Source organism: Chiloscyllium plagiosum, chromosome 31, assembly GCF_004010195.1.
Source record: "Chiloscyllium plagiosum isolate BGI_BamShark_2017 chromosome 31, ASM401019v2, whole genome shotgun sequence".
Classification (NCBI taxonomy): domain Eukaryota; kingdom Metazoa; phylum Chordata; class Chondrichthyes; order Orectolobiformes; family Hemiscylliidae; genus Chiloscyllium; species Chiloscyllium plagiosum.
In genome coordinates this window covers 22,023,543-22,040,755 of record NC_057740.1, presented here as the reverse complement: position 1 = coordinate 22,040,755, position 17,213 = coordinate 22,023,543, and the positions used below count along the sequence as shown (strand labels likewise).

Here is a 17,213-nt window from a genome sequence, read left to right as displayed (position 1 = left end):
TGAGGGGGCGGTAGGAAGAGGTGTCCTTGAGTTGGCATTTGGCTTCAGCGGTGTGGAGTTCAGTGCACCAGACTACCACTGCGCCCCCTTTATCTGCTGGCTTGATGGTGAGGTTGGGATTGGAGCAGAGGGATTGGAGGGCTGCGCGTTGTGAGGGTGAGAGGTTGCAGTGGGGGAGGGGGGGTAGACAGGTTGAGGCGGTTAATGTCCCGGCGGCAGTTGGAAATGAAGAGGTCGAGGGCGGGTAATAGGCCAGCACTGGGTGTCCAGGTGGATGCAGTGTGTTGGATGTGGGCGAAGGGGTCCTCGGAAGGTCGGCGGGAGTCCTGATTGTGAAAGTAAGCTCGGAGGCGGAGGCAGCGGAAGAAGTGTTCGACGTCACGGTGTGTATTAAATTCATTGATGCATGGACGGAGTGGGATGAAGGTGAGTCCTTTGCTGAGGACTGATCGTTCGTTCTCAGTGAGGTCTGGAGGGATAAAATGCAGAGGAATGGGATTGTGGGAGACATAGCAGTTTGGGTCAGTATTTGGCTTGCTGAAAGAAAACAGAGGGGTGTAGTTGATGGAACATGTTCATATTGGTGTCCAGTTACTAGCGGCGGACTGCAAGGGTCGGTGTTGAGTCCACTGCTGTTCGTCATTTTTATAAATGACCTGGTTGAGGGCTTAGAAGGGTGGGTTAGTAAATTTGCGGACGACACTAAGGTCGGTGGAGTTGTGGATAGTGGCGAAAGATGTAGTAGGTTGCAGAAAGACATAGAGCTGGGCTGAGAGGTGGCAAATGGAGTTTAATGTGGACAAGTGTGAGATGATACACTTTAGCTGGAGTAATCGGAATGCAAAGTAATGGTAGGATTCTTGGGAGTGCAGATGAGCAGAGAGATCTCGGTGTCCATGTACACAGATCCCTGAAAGTTGTCACCCAGATTGACAGGATTGTTAAGAAGGCATACAGTGTTTTGGCCTTGATTAATAGAGGGATTGAGTTCCAGAACCAGGAGGTTATGCTGCAGCTCTACAAAGCTCTGGTATGGCCACACTTGGAGTATTGTGTACAGTTCTGGTCACTGCATTATAAGAAGGATGTGGAAGCTTTGGAAAGGGTGCAGAGGAGATTTACTAGGATGTTGCCTGGTAAGGAAGGAATGTCTTACAAGGAAAGGCTGAGGGCCTTGAGGCTGTTCTCGTTAGTGAGAAGAAGGTTGAGAGGTGAGTTAATAGAGACATACAAGATAATCAGAGGGTTAGATAGGGTGGACAGGGAGAGCCTTTTTCCAAGTATGGGGACAGCAAACATGAGGGGACACAACTTTAAAGTGAGGGGAGATAGGTATAAGACAGATGTCAGAGGTAGTTTCTTTACTCAGAGTAGTAAGGGTATGGAATGCTTTGCCTACATCGGTAGTAGATTCGCCAAGTTTAAGTGCATTTGAGTCATCATTGGACAGGCATATGGATGTACATGGAACAGTGTAGGTGGGATGGGCTTCAGATTAGTATGACAGGGCTGCGCAACATCGAGGGCCGAAGGGTCTGTACTGCACTGTAATGTTCTATGTTCTATGCTCTTGCCTATATTATAAATGTTAACACCATTACAGTCCATCAACTGAAGGTTCTCTTACAATGAGAGGCAATCTCAGCAAAAAATTCACAGTTTACTTGGAGGTTACTTCGCTGGAAAATACAGAACACAGGAGTACAGTCAAGACAAATGCAAGTCCATCGGAAAAGGCTGAAGAAACTCCCTTACTTCTTAGATCATTTCAGGAAGGAGATGGGGTTTACAGGATTCACAAAAAGGAAGGTTATAACTTTAATTCTGATTTATGAATGTTGATATGGTGTGGGTCAATCGCAATTCTAAGATGACCAATTTTTCACTCAGTGATGTGAATCTTTCAAATTCTCTCACGCAGAAGGATGTGGACTCCAGGTGAGATGGATGGGATGGACCCTTGGTTTCTTAGGAGATCAAGGGATGGGGGTGTGGGGGGTGGGGGGAATCCGAAAAAGTAGAGTTGAGGCAGAAGATCAGCAACGATTGTATTGAATATCAGAAGAGCAGGTCAGGGACCATATGACACACTGCTGCATACTTCCCAGTGTCATGTTTAGAGGGTTGATGAGTTTCAAATTTTTAAAACAGTCTTGGTGAAAAATAGCTATATATCAAAGTTGAAATGATGTATGACTTAAACACAAATTTGAAAGTGATAGCATTCCCATGCACCTTGTTCTAGATGATGGGTTGAGAGCACTACCAAAAATGCATCAATTATTGCTAATATCAACCTTGGACAAAAATTAGACTTGGAGGAGTTTACATAGGCCCTAAGTTCTGGAATTATCTCTCTCCAGCTCTCTACTTTCCTCCTTTAATGCACACATTAAAACTTAACATAGTCAAGCGTTTGGTCATCTGACCAATTATTTCCTTACAAGGTCCAGTACGTTCTTTACAATGCCTAGATAAATCCCTGGAATGTTCCATTAAGTTAAAGTGCCAAAAAGTGCCATATAATTACAGATTCCTGGCATTATTGGTTTCTGGTCTGTTAATGCATGTTTAACTTTTGACTGAAAAATAATTAATATTAGCATATTTTATTTTAAAAACATGCTAATTTCAATGCATGAAATACAAGCACAAGAGTGGTTATGGTTATGGTGCCGATGGAAATGTTTACCACTGAAATTAAGTACTCTGAGGTCACATCAGTAGGATTTGACATCATAAATATTTGGATAGTAACACCAAATCTCATGCGCCTATAATTCTCATGTCAGTGATGTACAACATGGCAACAAAGTCTGGACTACCTTTTAATTAAACTTTTAATTGCAATGTGTCTTGGTTTCAAAAATGGACATATCGGGTAAGATGATTCCAGGTGCAAATTCAGTGGGTATCTAGACAGGGACCTTTGAATGTTACACCTAAAAGACGCTAAGGGAAATTCAAATGGCAACCCTTCAAAGGAAGAACTGAAATTCAAAACAAATTAAATTGCGATCAATTGTGGCTACAGGGGGTGACACCCCATACTCTCAGCAGAAAGCCAATCCTGTGGATTATGTCCCAAACTGCAGACATGTTTGTGTCTTCATCTTTCAAGGATATCACGAACAGGGATTAAAAGTTAGATCAAACCCTGGTCTATGTGCACTAGTGGGCAAAGGTTGGTGTCTTGAGTGTCACAGCTGTAAAACCCTTTGTTATCTTTGTTTCACAAATTTAAAGAAAGGAAGTTGTCCTTCTTTGCCAAAGCCAGGATTCAAATAAAACCGCAGTTGAAAGGAAATGACACAAAGACTTTCAGCTGACCGGCAAAGTCAAGCATCTCCAAATCAACTGTTCGCTTATCAACATCAGTGCTACCAATATCATCTAATGCAATAACTGCAACATCTCAAAGAACTGATAGACTGATTAGTATATATTTACTTGAAAACATTTCGCTTTTGTGGGCTCACTTCTCATATCTAATCTGTGTTACATTATTATTTCTTCTCATGTATCACTTACAATAATATGTAAATATACTCTTTTCTTGATCCAAGACAATAAAACAAATTCATTTTAATGAATTTGGTGTGGGAGAAAAAAGTTATCTACAAGGGAAGGGTTCTCTTTTAAATTAAACAGACCAAGGTTGAAACTGACTTTTAATTCCTGCTTGTGTGTCATCTTGAAAAGAAGGAAACAAAACTTCTGCAGTTTGAGCCATAGTGCCTCAGAGATGGCTTTGGTAGTGCAGGCGGTGGATGAGGGAAGAGAGTCAGCCCTTGTAGCCACATGAGACCAAGGTTCTGACTTGCCTATCTCCCTTTAAAGGGCTGCAATTTGAAGTTCCCCAGCACCTCTAGCTACATCATTCCCAGTTTCCTCTCCAGACAGCCACTGAATTTACATCCACAGTCAGCTTTTGTAACACACGTTGCAATTTCTAGTTGAATACATCCATTTTGTGATCGGGGTTACAGTGTGTCATCACGACATAGATCACTTGGCACAGGATGATAAGTAAATGAAATTTGGAAACAGGACAAAGGCTTTTCAGCTGCGCTATAAAATCAAGCATCTCAAAACCAACTGTTTACCTACCAACATTAGTGCTCTCAGTATCACCCAATGTAACAACTACAACATACCAATGTGTGGTCTTCAAAACAATTCACAGGCTGATTTAAAACATTTTAGTTTTTCTGGGCTCACTTATTTCTAATCCACGTGTTGCGTTATTACTTCTTCTTGAATTTATTAAATTATAATTCAACAAAGCCTGGTTAAATTGGCTTTTAAAACAAATTTATTTGGTCTGGGAGAAAGGCAAGCAAAGGAAAAGGATTCCTTTCTAAATTAACCTTGTTGTGACCAATGGAAAAGTGGATAAATAAAGGGAGCTATTTCACCATCACTTACCCAGGATCAATTGGGGAATCCTGTCTGGAACTGTAATAAATTGGGAACCTCACCCAGGAACTGGTCATAACATCGGTGACATCTACCTAAAAATCAATATCACAGTGGTCTGTTCCTCAGTCACATCTAACAGCTCTTCACCCTTCATGGCATCTCCTCATGTAATCACAGAAAGTTTAACTCTAGATCTTTAACTTTCACCATCCTCACTATCCAACACACCTTCCAAGTAAATCAGCTAAGTACATAAACCTCTTTCAATTTAGACTATTGTATTCTCCTCTACATTGGTGGCACCAAATCCAGACTTGGTGGCCCCTTTTTGGAACACCTCTGTTCTGTCCAATAAGAAATATTCCAGACTTCCAAACTCCTGCCATTTCAATTCACCATTTTGCTCTCATATTAGCATTTCTCTCCTAAACCTACTATAGTATTCCAGTGAAGCCCAGTACAAGATGGAGGAACAGATCTCCTTTTCCACTTAGGCACTTTATAGTCTTCAAAGTTCAACATTAAGTTCAAGTGTGAACATTGTCCTCTATTTTGATTATAACGCCTTTCCCTTCCAGTGTTGTGATGGCTTTCCTTGGGATGGCTTTCAGCAGAGCTGATAACAGTAACACACAATCTTCACCTATCTCTATCCTCTATTACTACAGTGTTCCCCAAACGTTAACTCTATTTGTCTCTCCACGTTTTTTTTTTATTTGTACATGGCATGGCATACATCGCTAGCTGGGCCCCAATTTCCCCTTGACCTGAATGGCCTACTAAGCCATTTCAGAGGACAGTTAAGAGTCAATCAAGTTACTATAAATCTGGAGTCATGGGTGGGCCAGACCAGAAAAGGATGACAGATTTACTTCCCTAAAGGACAGCAGGAAACCAGATAGATTTTTATGACAATTGACAATGGTTATATAGTTACCATTGGGTCAGATTCCAAATGAACTATTTGGTGGGATTTGAAATCATGTGCCCAGAGCAGTAGCCTGGAGTTCTGAATTACTAGCCCAGTGACATTACTGCCTCCCCTTTACTGCTGACCTCCTGAGTTTTTTTTTTCTTTTCCCCAGCGCATGCAGTACTTTGTTTTTACAAAAGCAGATAATTTGCCCATGATCACATTGCTGAGTCTGGAAAGTTTGCTATGTGCAAAATAATTGACACATTTTTAAAATTACAACAGGACCACAATTAAAGTATTTCATGAAGAAGTCTTTTGAAAAGTTCAACAGTAGTGAAGAACACTGTATCAATGTAAGTTTTTTATCCCCTATTAAAGCAATTATAAGATCACCTTATAAGAGCAATTAATGCCTACCACATCAATACATTACAGGTACTCAAACTTTGCTGCAATTAACACTAAGTTTTGGAATTCCTTCCCAAGTTTTTCTCCTTTTCATTAAACCTACTAAGTTTTTGGTCATTTGACCTAATACCTCATCCCTTAAACCATATATCAACACTTGTTTATGTTCCTGTTACACCATGTCAAAAATGCTCTATAAAGTGAATATATCAGTGACTTTTATTTAGTTGCTGCACAATTCTCCTTAAAAATGTTGAAAGATTCATATTTCATGGTGATTAAATACCAACTGTGACCTAAAGAGTTTCCTAACTGCAGAGTGGAATGCCAACTCATGCTGGTTAATTAATTAAGATCAGGTAAAAGCTGCACTGGAAGCAAAACTCAGATTTGGTTCAAATACTGACATTGTTACTCATTTTATTTAAGTATTAGTTGATAAAGCGTGGTGCTGGTAAAAGCACAGCAGGTCAGGCAGCATCCAAGGAGCAAGAGACTCGACGTTTTGGGCATAACCCTTCTTTGGACACAGAGCCCCTAGTACAGTGGTATCTTGTTTAATAAGTATATTTACCCTGTACATATTAAAGATAAAGAACTGAGAATAGAATTAGAAATGCGTATCACACCATGTGCCATCTATGAAGGTTTTGATGAAAAGGCTGCACAGTGACTAGGATTGAAACTGATCTTATCATTAAAGGGTAATACTTTTGTCCCAGTCTTCTGAAATTCTCCTTGTAAATCGGGCTGTTATTCCATCTCTCTGTGGCTTCTTGAGTCTTACAGTATCAACTTCTATTTGGTGTGTAGCTGTTTCTCCATTTTAAAGAAAATGATTTTTCATTAAAAGTTGTACAAATTAAGCCTTTTTCAAAAAGTAAGTATAGGTAAAGGGATAATTGACCTACCAATGTGCTGAGAACCTTTATGGTTCGATGATCTCTGATGAAAAGCGCACCATAAATATTGAATTGTGCATGGCTGTGATGCAGTGCATAATTTCATATTCTATTGATAACACTTTACAATTATACAATAAGAATCATCCTTTAAAAATAAAAAATAGCTTTCAACACATGTAGAACTGTACCTTCACATGTTATCACATGTAAAAGGAAAACAACATTTTTTTTATATGAGCAAAGTAAGGAGCAACATTGCTTTGTGTTATTCACATGAACTCTGTATAAAATGCCTGTCTAATTTTTCTCAATAGTAGCATTGAGCTCTTTTCCAATAATTAAAAATTTTGATTTGATTAGTGATTGAGAAATTAAAGTATATTTAGTTTTACTGTGGTTAGTTGTGAAATGATTCCATCAAGAAGGAAGCAAATAGGCCCAAATAAAAAGTAAGGTCATTGTTTTATGTTCTTTAATTGGTTTCATTTTGTAACAAAGCATGTAACAGGCCTATGTGAATGAATTAAAGCACTTACATACCAAATAGAGTGCAAAAGGCCTCTGCACATGCATAGGGAATAGTGGTTAGAAAGAGTTAATATTCATTCATTTATGGTAGTTTGATGCACAAGAAAGAACTTCAGCCAATAGAACAGAAGATGACATGCGAGCCCAGGCAATTAGCATCCTGAAGTAGATGCAGTGAAAACTACTGCGTTTATCGAGCATTAGTTCTCGTGTATTGGTTATGATAAATGTAATCAATTTCATAAAATGCATGAAACCATACTCGTATCCAGAATGAGTCTTGTAAATAATCAGGAGAGTGAGTACTGCAGATGCTGGAGATCAGAGTCGAAAAGTGTGGTGCTGGAAAAGCACAGCAGGTCAGGCAGCATCTGATGAACAGGAGAACACTCCTGATGAAAGGCTTATGCCCAAAATGTCAATTCTCCTGCTCCTCTGATGCTGCCTCTGACCTGCTGTACTTTTCAAGCATCACACTTTTCAACTTGTAAATAATCAGGACCAGCTTTTAGATCAAGCCAAAATGACCAGTCTATAATTATAATTTACTTAGGTCTTTCAGCTAGAAGTTAAATTGTACCCAATTATACTTGGTGCACACAGTTTCTCCAATCCAACTACATCAGTAAACTGTATCTATAACATACACAAAAGACACTGTCAATTGTTAACAATGATCTAAAATTGATAGCGATAACAGAACCTAGTACTGGCATTATTGTCACCTCCATAATCTCCACCTATCTTGTCAACTTGTGGTCAAAACTACCAAGAAAAAATGTTCTTTTACTGAAATATTCATTATTAATTTATGAAGACTCAAATACTATGAACATGACTAGTTAAAAATTCCCCAGACGAATTAGGTAAAACAAAAACTTACCTTGTGGTCCATCAAGTTTTGCTTTCTTAACTGAAAAAAGAAGAAAAAGAATTATATTCTATTTGAAGTTTAACTTCAGTCACTGCAGTAAGTATTCAGAATAATTCAATGATCATGCACACTCCGAGATGGAGTTCATAGAACCAAGTTTACAATATTGTGTCCTTAATTCTGATCCTTACTTCACAAGTGTAGCTACTGCTAGGCAGTCAAAAAATGTTTTTGACTAATTTGGAATAATAATTTTGTTTAGGTATTAATAGAATTACATCAAAATAAATTCCACACGTAAATGAAGGGCTGAACTTAATGGTTGCAACAGCTGTACAGAGCTGGCAGAAATCACACGACAATCATTTTCAGGATCCCTGACAAATTAAATGTCAAATAAAAGTAAAATGCTGGAGGAACTCAGCAGACTTAGCAGCATCGGTGAAGAGTGAAGCAGATTCTTAAATGTCAGTCAGGTAGCTGATCCCAACAAGGGGATACGGGCTACTGTGTGAGGGGATGGAGAATGTGGAGTGGGTCCTTAAGCAGGAACAGCCCTTGCTGCACATCATCCCTCCATATGACAGAGAATGCCCAATCAAGGGGCATTTGGGAATTCATTCTGCCCAAGGTTTGCAATAGGAGCATTCCATTTTACTCTTGTAGTCTAGGATTCTCTTTCTAAATGTCTACTTCTTTCTACATTTGGACTCAGTCTCAAAAACTTCTTCAAAATTCACCACTTTCGCCTTCACTCACTTCCTCAACTCTTCTACTAATACCTTCCATGTCTAATTCCCATTTTGAAACACTGATGTTTTAAACACTTTAAGAATACAAACTCACAATTCTAATGAATATTTCTGAAATTGTTGATTGAGCACAATCACACTAATTTGCTTTCAGGAGGATGACAGTTTTATTGCTGTTATGAATGTAACAATTTATTGATAGAAGGCTCATTGGAATTTTGTGTTTGTTGCAATAATGCACCTATCAGTGATGAAACACAGTGCCATGTCCGTTAGCAGAATAGTACACTAATGCCCAAGCTTGAAAAAGTATATAGTATAAACTCGAACACACATCTATTTCCAGTATAATTCATGTTCTCTATTTTACTTCAAGATGTGAATAAAGAATTGCTAAAAGCAGTGGTAGCAGCTATGACTAAAGTTTCCAGCAGAAACGTTTATTGTCACCAAGAATAGACAAGCAAAAACTCAATTTCCTTTCGCAACTTCAGAAAGCACCGATTTTGTGATCCCATAATTTGCGTATTGTAAACTTTCGCTGTTTTGATCAGAGATTCAGAATAATTGATTCGTTCTCCTTCATCAAATTGCAAAAAAAAATGGCAGAGTACCCTTTTGTTGCAATCAACAAAACAAATTACCACCTATAATTTGGAGCACCGTAACCTGAATAGAATTACAGCTTTATGATGAAACATAGTGCTCATACAGATATTAAAAAATGGGCTTCAAGAAATAAATGTTCCGTGCTACCCATATTCAGATTAATCCTGTTGTTTCACAGTAGAATACAAGCTTTCATTTATAGAATTCCTACAGTTGAACACAATTGAGTACAATCAATAAAGTAAATTGAAAATTTCAAATAGAAATTCAAAATGCCCACAGCACTGAAGCCTTATTCCAATTTAAATAAATATTTACATAATTATAAAACACAGATCAGTACATGCTGGAGATCTGAAACAAAAACAGAAATTACTGGAGGTTTGGCATTTGTGCAAGAGAATAAAGTTAATGTTTTGAGTCCAGTGACTTCATTAGAACTCGGCTCTATTTTTTGAAATAAATTATTATATTCAATGTTAAGGAAACACAAAAGAGTGTTTTGTTTTGAAGCAGGTACAATCAGTTAAGAATACTGAAGCATCTTGATCGGCTGCCTTTGCCCCACAATGACTTTACTTGAAAGCCTGCAAATATAGTTCATACATGAAAATGTCTTCCTCACATAACAGCACAGTCCATTTAAAAGTCTCTGTCAAATGTACTTGTCAGCTGTCAGCTGTCAGTAGGAATAATTCAAAAACAGCATAAAGAACCAGGAAGATGTAAATCAGGAAAGCTCCACTCATTGCACACTTTTCACTATATCGTTTCAGCAATTCAGGAGACAGATTTTAGAAAAACCTTTTCAATCTGTTTGCTAAATTACCTACATAGTGCAGTTATTATTTTAACAACTAATCTTGGCAACGTTGACAATACTGGGTATTTTGTTTAAAGGTTAGAAATAACTGATTAAATTACACTTGTCCAGCATATGTCATATTTGCACAGCTTACACAGTAGGGACATCGCTAAGTATCATTAACATCTATGAACAGTAACTAGATTTGCTTTTTAAAATTGAAAAGTGCAGTGTTGGAAAAGCACGGCAGGTCAGGCAGCACCCAAGGAGCAGAAGAGTCAACATTTCAGGCATAAGCCCTTCTTCAAGAATGACTGGGCGAGGGGGGAAGGGGGCATGGAAGGAAGAAGGGGGCTGAGAGATAAATAGGAGGGCGAGGGTGGAGGGATGGCAGGTGGTGGCTGGAAAGTGATAGGTAGATGCAGGTGGGGGGGGTGATAGTGATAGGTCAGAGGGGAGGGTGGAACAGATATGTGGGAAGGAATATGGACAGGTAAGACAGGTCAAGAGGGTAGTGTCGAGTTGAAGGGTTGGATCTGGGATAAGGTGGGGGAGGGAAGATAAGGAAATTGGTGAAGTTGACATTGATGCCATGTGGTTGGAGGGTCACAAGGCAGAAGATGAGGCGCTCTTCCTCCAGTCATCATGTGGTTTGGATTTGGCGGAGGATGCTCGCAACAATTCTTTAGCAGAGTGTAAGGGGGAGTTGAAGTGGTCGGCCACAGGGCAATGGGACTGTTTGGTGCATATGTTTCAGAGGTGTTCCCTGAAACACTCTACGAGTTGGCATCCCACCTCCCCAAAGTAGAGGAGACCACATTGAGATAAACAGACAGTAGATAAGGTGTTTGGATGTGCGGGAAAATCTCTGCCTGATGTGAAAGATCCTTTGGGACCTTGGACGGAGGTGAGGGGGAGGTGTGGGCGCAGGTTTTACACCTCTTGCGGTAGCAAGGGAAGGTGTTGAGAGTGGAGAGTGGGTTGTTGGGGGGGGGGGGGGGGGTGGACCTAATGAGGGAGTCGTGGAGGGAATGGTCTCAGAGGAATGCTGATAGGGGTGGGGAGGGAAATATATCTCTGGTGTTGGGGTCTGATTGTATGTGGTGGAAAGGGTGGAAGATAATGCACTGTATCCAGAGATTAAAAGGGTGGAAGTTGATGACTGGGGCAGGGTTCTATCCTTGTTGCGGGTGGAGGGGTAGGGCTCCAAGGCAGAAGGCAGAGGAGATGCGCTGGACGGCATTGTTGATCATGTGGGAGGATAACTGCAGTTCTTGAAATAGGAGGCCATCTGGGATGTCCTGGAATGCAATTGCTCCTCCTGGGAGCAGATACGACGGAGGCAGAGGAATTGGAAATAAGGGACTGCATTTTTACAGGAGGAGCGGGGTAGGTGGAGCTGTAGTCCAGGTAGATGTGGAAGTTATGGACATTAAATTCAAATGCACTATTGAGATGGATCAGGAGATGGAGACGGAGAGGTCCAGGAAGGGGAGAGAGGTATCCGAGATAGCTCAGGTGAACCTAACATCAGGGTGGAAGGTTTTTGTGAAGTTGACATCCTCTTGGAGGTTAAATATGCAATGCTACCCATATTCGGATTAATCCTGTTGTTTCACAGAGTGGTACAATCTTTCATTTATAGAATTCCTATAGTTGAATACAATGAGTACAAATCAATAAAATAAATTGAAAATTCCAAATAGAAATTCAAAATGCCCATAGCACTGATGCCTTATTCAAATTTAAATCAGTAATTACATTACTATAAAATAAATATGTGCATGGTGGAGATCTGAAACAAAATTGCTGGAGCACATTTGGCAGCATTTTCTTATAACGCAAGATCATAACAGAATGGAACAATCGCATTATATCAGGACCATTGTGCATTGCTGAATCAAACTTTTACTGCACGAAGTACAGTTGGTTCTAATTAAGGCGAATGTTCCAAGATCGTACAAGAATGGAACAATCGCATTATGTCAGAACCATTGTGCATTGCTAAATCAAACTTTTACTGCACGAAGTACAGTTGGTTCTAATTAAGGCAATTGTTCCATTCTTGTACGAACTTGCATGATAAGAAAATCGTGCAATAGCCACACCATTTAAACTCATGGGGCCAGAAATGAGTTATAGCCAATACAGGTAAGGAAAGTTTGTGTTCTAGAAATAACAGTCTAAATTCTTCAAACATGGTAAGTGTATGGAATGAGCTGCCAGAGAATGTGGTGGATGCTGGTACAATTGCAACATTTAAGATGCATTTAGATGGGTATATGAATAGAAAGGGTTTGGAGGGATATGGGCCGGGTGCTGGCAGGTGGGAGTAGATTGGGTTGGGATATCTGGTCGGCATGGACAAGTTGGACCGAAGGGTCTGTTTCCATGCTGTACATCTCTATGACTCTATGACTATGTTAAAACCAATTTACACTTAAGAAACATGTTATAGAAGAACAGACTGTAGTTTTATTTTCCAATTTCTGCTAAATTGTACTATTTCCAAAGTTTAGAGTATTTATTTGTTTTTCTCCAGAAGCTTCAAATTTTAGTATTTTGATCATGCTGAGTTGCAAGCTCCTCAGGATTAATAATAAACCTGTTTGCAATAATCAGTGTACTAGAATTATTATGGGTTTACAATAATAATATATACATTTTGAAAAGAGCATGAACTCAAAATCTTTTCAGTCTTAAATGAATTTAAAAACTTATCAAAACAGAAGCACAAAATAACTTAGCGACATTGATACAATGTATGAAACAAGTAGTCTACTTCTCCAAAACTGTGGCTGAAAGATTTTCTGATTTAAATAAGATAACTAATAATTACAATAGTTTATTTTCAATAATAGCATTTACAAATGAGAACTTTCAACATTCCTCAATTGAACAGAGTTTACTTATTAGTTAAGCTGATTTAAATTAGAGGTTCATCTAAACTCAATTACATCCAGAACCAAATATTTATGAAACCTAGATAACATAACAGCAAAAGTGCCACAATGTTACCAGACCACAGGGCTGTTCTCTCATCAGAGAGGCAGAGATGAGTGGTAGCAGTTTAACCCAAAAGTCACCATGTCTCAGTAGGTTTTGTTCGAATTTAGTTAGTCGTAAAACAGTTCCCATTGTCTCAGACAAATGGCAGAGGTCAAAAGTCAGTTCTTTAGTTTATGGTTTTATGATCAGTTTCATAGTTTAATCAAATGTAAGCTAAGGCTAATAATATAAAAAAGGATAAATGTTTTTACTCAAAGACTTTTTTTTAATCTAAATCTTAAAATGGCTCAAGCATTTGACAGGCCTATGGGTGTATACGTGCGCGTTTGTGTGCACATACCTTTGGATTTACTCTCTGTAGTAAACATTGTAGTCACTTTGATCCTTGTAGAAACATCAACTGACACATTTGGAATGTAGGATCATCACTGGGAAGTGACATTTCCTACTCTATCTAGATACACAGTTGTCCTTTGATGCTGTGTTACCTTGGTTAATATTTGTGAAGTTGGTAAGCTAAAAGGACAAGCTGTTACAAAAGTTATTGGCACGTCAAATACTGAATCAGGAGACAAGTGAAAATGATATCCATAAGATGACAGCTGGCTTTCAAGAAAACAAATCAGGAATTGAGTAAATGCTACCTAGCCAGTCCAATACTGACCATGAACTTTCCCACACTAAAAAGCCAATTAAAAAGTAAGGATGTCACAAATCATACACAAGAGTTCCCATCAAAAAGGGTTTTAAAAATTGTGAATCTTAGGAATTTGGTGCACAAGAAGGAAGTAAGAAAAACCTCAGAGAAAAAAAAGAGATTGAGACTTGTGCCAAGTCAAATCAGTATCATGAATTGGCATCCCAAAGTTGCTCAAATGAAAAAGTGTTTTATTGAGAATTATTACTTTATGATAGGTTTAATGAATTCTGTAAAACCTTTAACATATTTGTACTTACAACGAGTCTTAGAAACTAATCAAAACTGGTAAAACTTTGATTCTATCAAATTCGGTCTATAATCATAATTGATTTGGTGTTTACAATTGAAGAGAACCCTAAAATCCTACACGTGGGGGCTTAATTAAGCAACCTTCATCCAGGATGGTGTCAAGATTTTTGAATGTTGCTGGTGCAGCCCTCACCCAGAGAAAAGGAGGGCATTCTATTACATTCCTGATATGTATCTTGTAAATGGAAGACAGGTTTTGGGATGAGTTAATTTGCTACAGAATTCTCAGTCTCTGACCCACCTTTATTGCCAGTGTTTATATAACTGGCCCAGTTCAGTTTTGAATAAATAAATGCAGATGAAACTCAACGGCAGTTACAGCTAAAACAATACATGAGCTCACCTGCAGAGATGACAATAGTTATCTTCCTATCAATCAACTGAATAAATATTAAAATAAAATAACCTAATTGACCTCTTCATTGAACGCAAGTATGTAAACTTTCAAACTGAAAAAGCCAGGAAGATCGATATGTTTACAACATCAATTCGTCTAAAGACACCGGGTATAGTTAAAACAGAAACCAATAGCTCTCTGATGATTTGCTAATTTTTCTGATGTAATTGTAAGCAGTGCAAGAAGGAAATCAATCTGGTCAAAAGCACATCACATCGAGTCTCTAATATTGCCCAATGTTCACAATAATACATATTTCATTTTCGTTACTTATTAGTGGTCAACAGTAAGAACCTAGATTTATATGCAATTGAGCATAAGCATCCCAGTAACAGCACCCCAACTATCATACTGGACAGAACAGTAGACTTTAACACTCAGCAGGCTGAGAGAGATTTGGAAGCTTAAGATTGGATCGAGATGAATTATTCAATGTACTGAGGTTGTGAAAAAGACACTGTTCCTTGGTCCACATCTCATTTCTTTCACTATTTCTACTAGCCTTTGAAGCTTTAGAATATAAATGTCTTAATAGAGGTGGAGGAGAGGAAATTAGCAAAATGGGAACAGAGATAAGGAAATGTTGTTATGTGGAAAGAATAGAAATGCTGAGATTATTTTTCCTAGAAAGAAGGTTAAGGGGTGAATCAGTAGAAAATTAAATATCATGAAGTGTTACGAGAGAATAAATAAGGAGTATTTTTTTTATATACTAGCAGAAAGTTGAAAGAAATAATTGAGTATAGTTTACAAAATGGATTGGTGACAAGATTAATATTTGATCTGAAATATGCTCCCTAAAAAGGAGCAACAAAAGAGGATTCAATAGTAATTTTCAAAAAGCAAGTCAATACATACTGAACATGTGCATTCAGCAAGACAGGCAGTTGTCACATTGGACTGTTAAGTGGCAAAAGTCAAGATAATATATAATCCCAACTGCACATCTTGGAACACCTTTGGCTATTCAATACCTGAGCCTTCAAGGACTGGAATCATTTTAAAAAGGGACAAAAGTACTGTCTTAAAAATGGTCACAGGGATCACCTAATTCATACACATTAACCAAGTTCCATCATACTGACGTGGATTTGATCAAATAAACCCAGGGCTGAAATTAACGTTTTCCACAAGGGCAGTGAATCCAGTCAGCTACACCCCAAAAAAGGGTTCTCATCTTTTATTTTGATTTACACATTGAGAATCTTTATGTTTGAGATTAAATCTCACATTCAATTATCAAGCCTGAAAACAAGATTAACAGACATGAAATATAAAAGCAATTCCAAGGGGTTCTTTTGGCATGGATGGGAAATTGTTTGCGCAGATGTTTTTTCTTGGATGGTTTTGAGCTTTTGATGGAAAGGCACTCTATCCATAAAAGTGGAGTGTATTCTATCACATTCCTAACCAATGTCTTGCAGATAATTAACAGGCTTTGAGAATTAAGAGTTATTTGCTCCAGCATTTTTTTCAATAAATTTGTATGGTAGGGCTTCACTGTCTGGTGCAGCATTTATTGTCCATGGGAAGATGCCTTCATGAACTGCTGGAGTCCGTGTGGCTTAGATACACCCATAATGCTCTTGGGGAGGAGTTCCAGGATTTTGACCCAATGACTGTGAAGGAATGGCAATATATTTCCAGAACGGTGAGTGATTTGGAGGAGAAATTACAGGAAGTGGTGGTTTCCATTCATATGAAATAAAGATTTTTTTTAAAAAACATGAGGCACTCTCCAACTAAAATATAATTAATTACTTTTACTGTGTGGAATCAATTACAAGACTTTTGTGAGTGAAAGCGAAAATGTGAAATAGGAGCAGAAGTGGATCATTTGCCCCCTTGAATCTGTTCTGCAATTTAATACAATCATTTAATAAAATAACACGATACCTGCATCCTTTTTATTCCAATTTAGTTACCTGCACAACGTTAAAAGGATTTAGAATTCAGTACAAAAAGGAAGTTGAAAGAATACACAGTTCTGAATCCTTTGGATGTCCTTGAGGCATCCAAGATGGAAGAAGATGGAACTATGAATGCAGAACTGGACACAGGCTGAGAGGTCTCTCCCAAGTACTACTGAGTTTGACAGCACTAATTGAAAGAGAGAGAGTGTCAAAACAGATGACAAGAGATAATTGCAATAATTGTTACTGGTCCTTGTTCAAGAAAAATAACCAACTGTGGTTTCAGGTTAAAAACCTATGCCTCAAGGACATCCAAAGGATTCAGAACTGTATATTCTTTCAACTTCCTTTTTGTACTGAATTCTAATTCCTTTTAATGTTGTGCAGGTAACTAAATTGGAATAAAAAGGATGCAGATATCGTGTTACTTTATTAAATGATTTTATTAAATTGCAGAACAGATTCAAGGGGGAAAATGATCCACTTCTGCTCCTATTTCACATTTTCGCTTTCACTCACAAAAGTCTTGTGTTTAATTCCTAACAGTAAAAGTAATTAATTATATTTTAGTTGGAGAATGCCCCATGCTTTAAAAAAAAATCTTTATTTCAGATGAATGGAAATCACCACTTCCTGCAAGTTTTCCTCCAAGTCGCTCACTGTTCT

General features: G+C 38.3%; 1 protein-coding gene across 18 annotated transcripts in view; it reads right to left on the bottom strand.

Annotated features, from left to right (window-relative positions):
- Window positions 1-17,213, bottom strand: part of LOC122565310 (protein unc-13 homolog A) — a 428,982-nt gene that overhangs the window by 319,713 nt on the left and 92,056 nt on the right. For all 18 annotated transcript variants that reach the window (XM_043721144.1, XM_043721135.1, XM_043721136.1 and 15 more), the window contains one exon: window positions 8,063-8,092. Coding sequence is in view for 17 of the 18 variants with exons in the window: in XM_043721135.1 (XP_043577070.1) it covers window positions 8,063-8,092 (30 nt within the window). In the remaining variant the exon portion in view is untranslated. The remainder of the gene's footprint in view (window positions 1-8,062; window positions 8,093-17,213) is intronic.